This window comes from Aptenodytes forsteri, unplaced genomic scaffold, assembly GCF_000699145.1.
Source record: "Aptenodytes forsteri isolate BGI_AS27 unplaced genomic scaffold, ASM69914v1 Scaffold47, whole genome shotgun sequence".
NCBI lineage: Eukaryota > Metazoa > Chordata > Aves > Sphenisciformes > Spheniscidae > Aptenodytes > Aptenodytes forsteri.
The window spans coordinates 176,359-177,632 of record NW_008794731.1 but is presented as its reverse complement, the minus strand read 5'-3'; the positions used below and the strand labels follow the sequence as shown (position 1 = coordinate 177,632).

The following is a 1,274-nucleotide window of genomic DNA, read 5'->3' as shown; positions in this document are numbered from 1 at the left end:
CATGCTGCATGCTGGGAAGCGGTGGCAGAGCTGGATGCGAGCAGTGCATTGCCTGTCCAGGCGCTGGGCTCCCCACTCCGTGCCCCCGCCTGCTCCTCTCGCAGCTTGGCTGCCTGCTGCCGCTTTCTCCGGGGCAGGTCCCGAACACCGGCGAGCAGGCAGGCAGTGCCTGCGAAAAGTCAGCTCGAAGCCGGTTTGCTGGTAGCGATCAGGCTGCGCCAACCTCGGGACCGACCCGGGGATGCTTTCACCATCCGGCTCGTTGCACGCTGCCACGTCCTGCCCCGAGGTCTCCGTCCCCAGGAGGTTTCCCGTCCCTCTCCCCAGCAGTGACTGCTGCTGCTCTGAGCCTCTCCAGCGCTCACGTTTCACCAGCCATAAAAGTGTCTGGAGAGGGAAAGGCAGAGAGCAGCGACGTGCCGGGTGAGGGGAGGGAGCAGCGTCTGTCCCTGCCACTGCCGTAGACCCTGTCCCACTGCCCAGGGCAGGTGGCCGCTGGTCCCCCTGCGGTGACCCGGTCCCTGGCCTCCCCCTCCACCTGTCCTGTGTGGCTGGAGAGATGCCCAAAATGGATCAAAGAGCCACGGAGGGAGAATGAGCCGGTGGCGATTCCTCAGCCTGTGAGCAGGCGGCAGGTTTTCCATCGCGCGGGGCTGCCAGATGAGCCGCAGGGACCATGGACCGGCGGGGATCCCTGGTGGGGATCCAGAAAGACAGTGGCACAGTGGCCGTTTGGGGACCAGAGCCGAGCTCTCCTCTCTTTGCTCCAGCTTGGGCTCCGCCGGCCCGAAGGCTCCTGCAGCCCCGTTTCAAGGTGCCGTTCCCCATGCTCAGCACAGCATTTGCTCACTGACCCGCGCTGCCAGCTGTGGGCACCCCCCTTCTGCCCGGACCCCAGACATGGCCATAACCATGACGGCTTTGGCCGGGTGCAGGAGCAGACCATGCCGAGCCCTGCAGCCCCTGCCTGGGAAGGATGCTCATCCCCACGCTCCCTCTTTTCTTATCCGGTGCCTCCTGCATCCTGAATGCCCCAAGCCACTGGTGACGCCGGTGCTGCCACGCATGAGCTTGCGACGGCTCTGTTCAGCCCCGGGGTGCTTTGATGCTCGGCAGGTCGGGCATCCCCCGTGGCAGCCCCCCAGGCTTCCCGTCCATCCCGGTGCCAGCTGGCCCTACCACGGGATTAGGCGGGAGCACGTCGGGAAAAAGCCGAGCATCTCTCCAGATCAAATGCCCACGGGGTGGCGGGGAGGGGGGGTAATTTACCCCCC

General features: G+C 65.9%; 1 protein-coding gene across 1 annotated transcript in view; it reads right to left on the bottom strand.

Annotated features, from left to right (window-relative positions):
* Window positions 1-1,274, bottom strand: part of PRPF6 (pre-mRNA processing factor 6) — a 44,657-nt gene that overhangs the window by 41,870 nt on the left and 1,513 nt on the right. The window contains exons 3-4 of the mRNA XM_009273930.2: window positions 252-387; window positions 53-169 (exon numbers count right to left, since the gene is read on the bottom strand). Coding sequence (XP_009272205.1) covers window positions 53-169; window positions 252-387 — 253 coding nt within the window. The remainder of the gene's footprint in view (window positions 1-52; window positions 170-251; window positions 388-1,274) is intronic.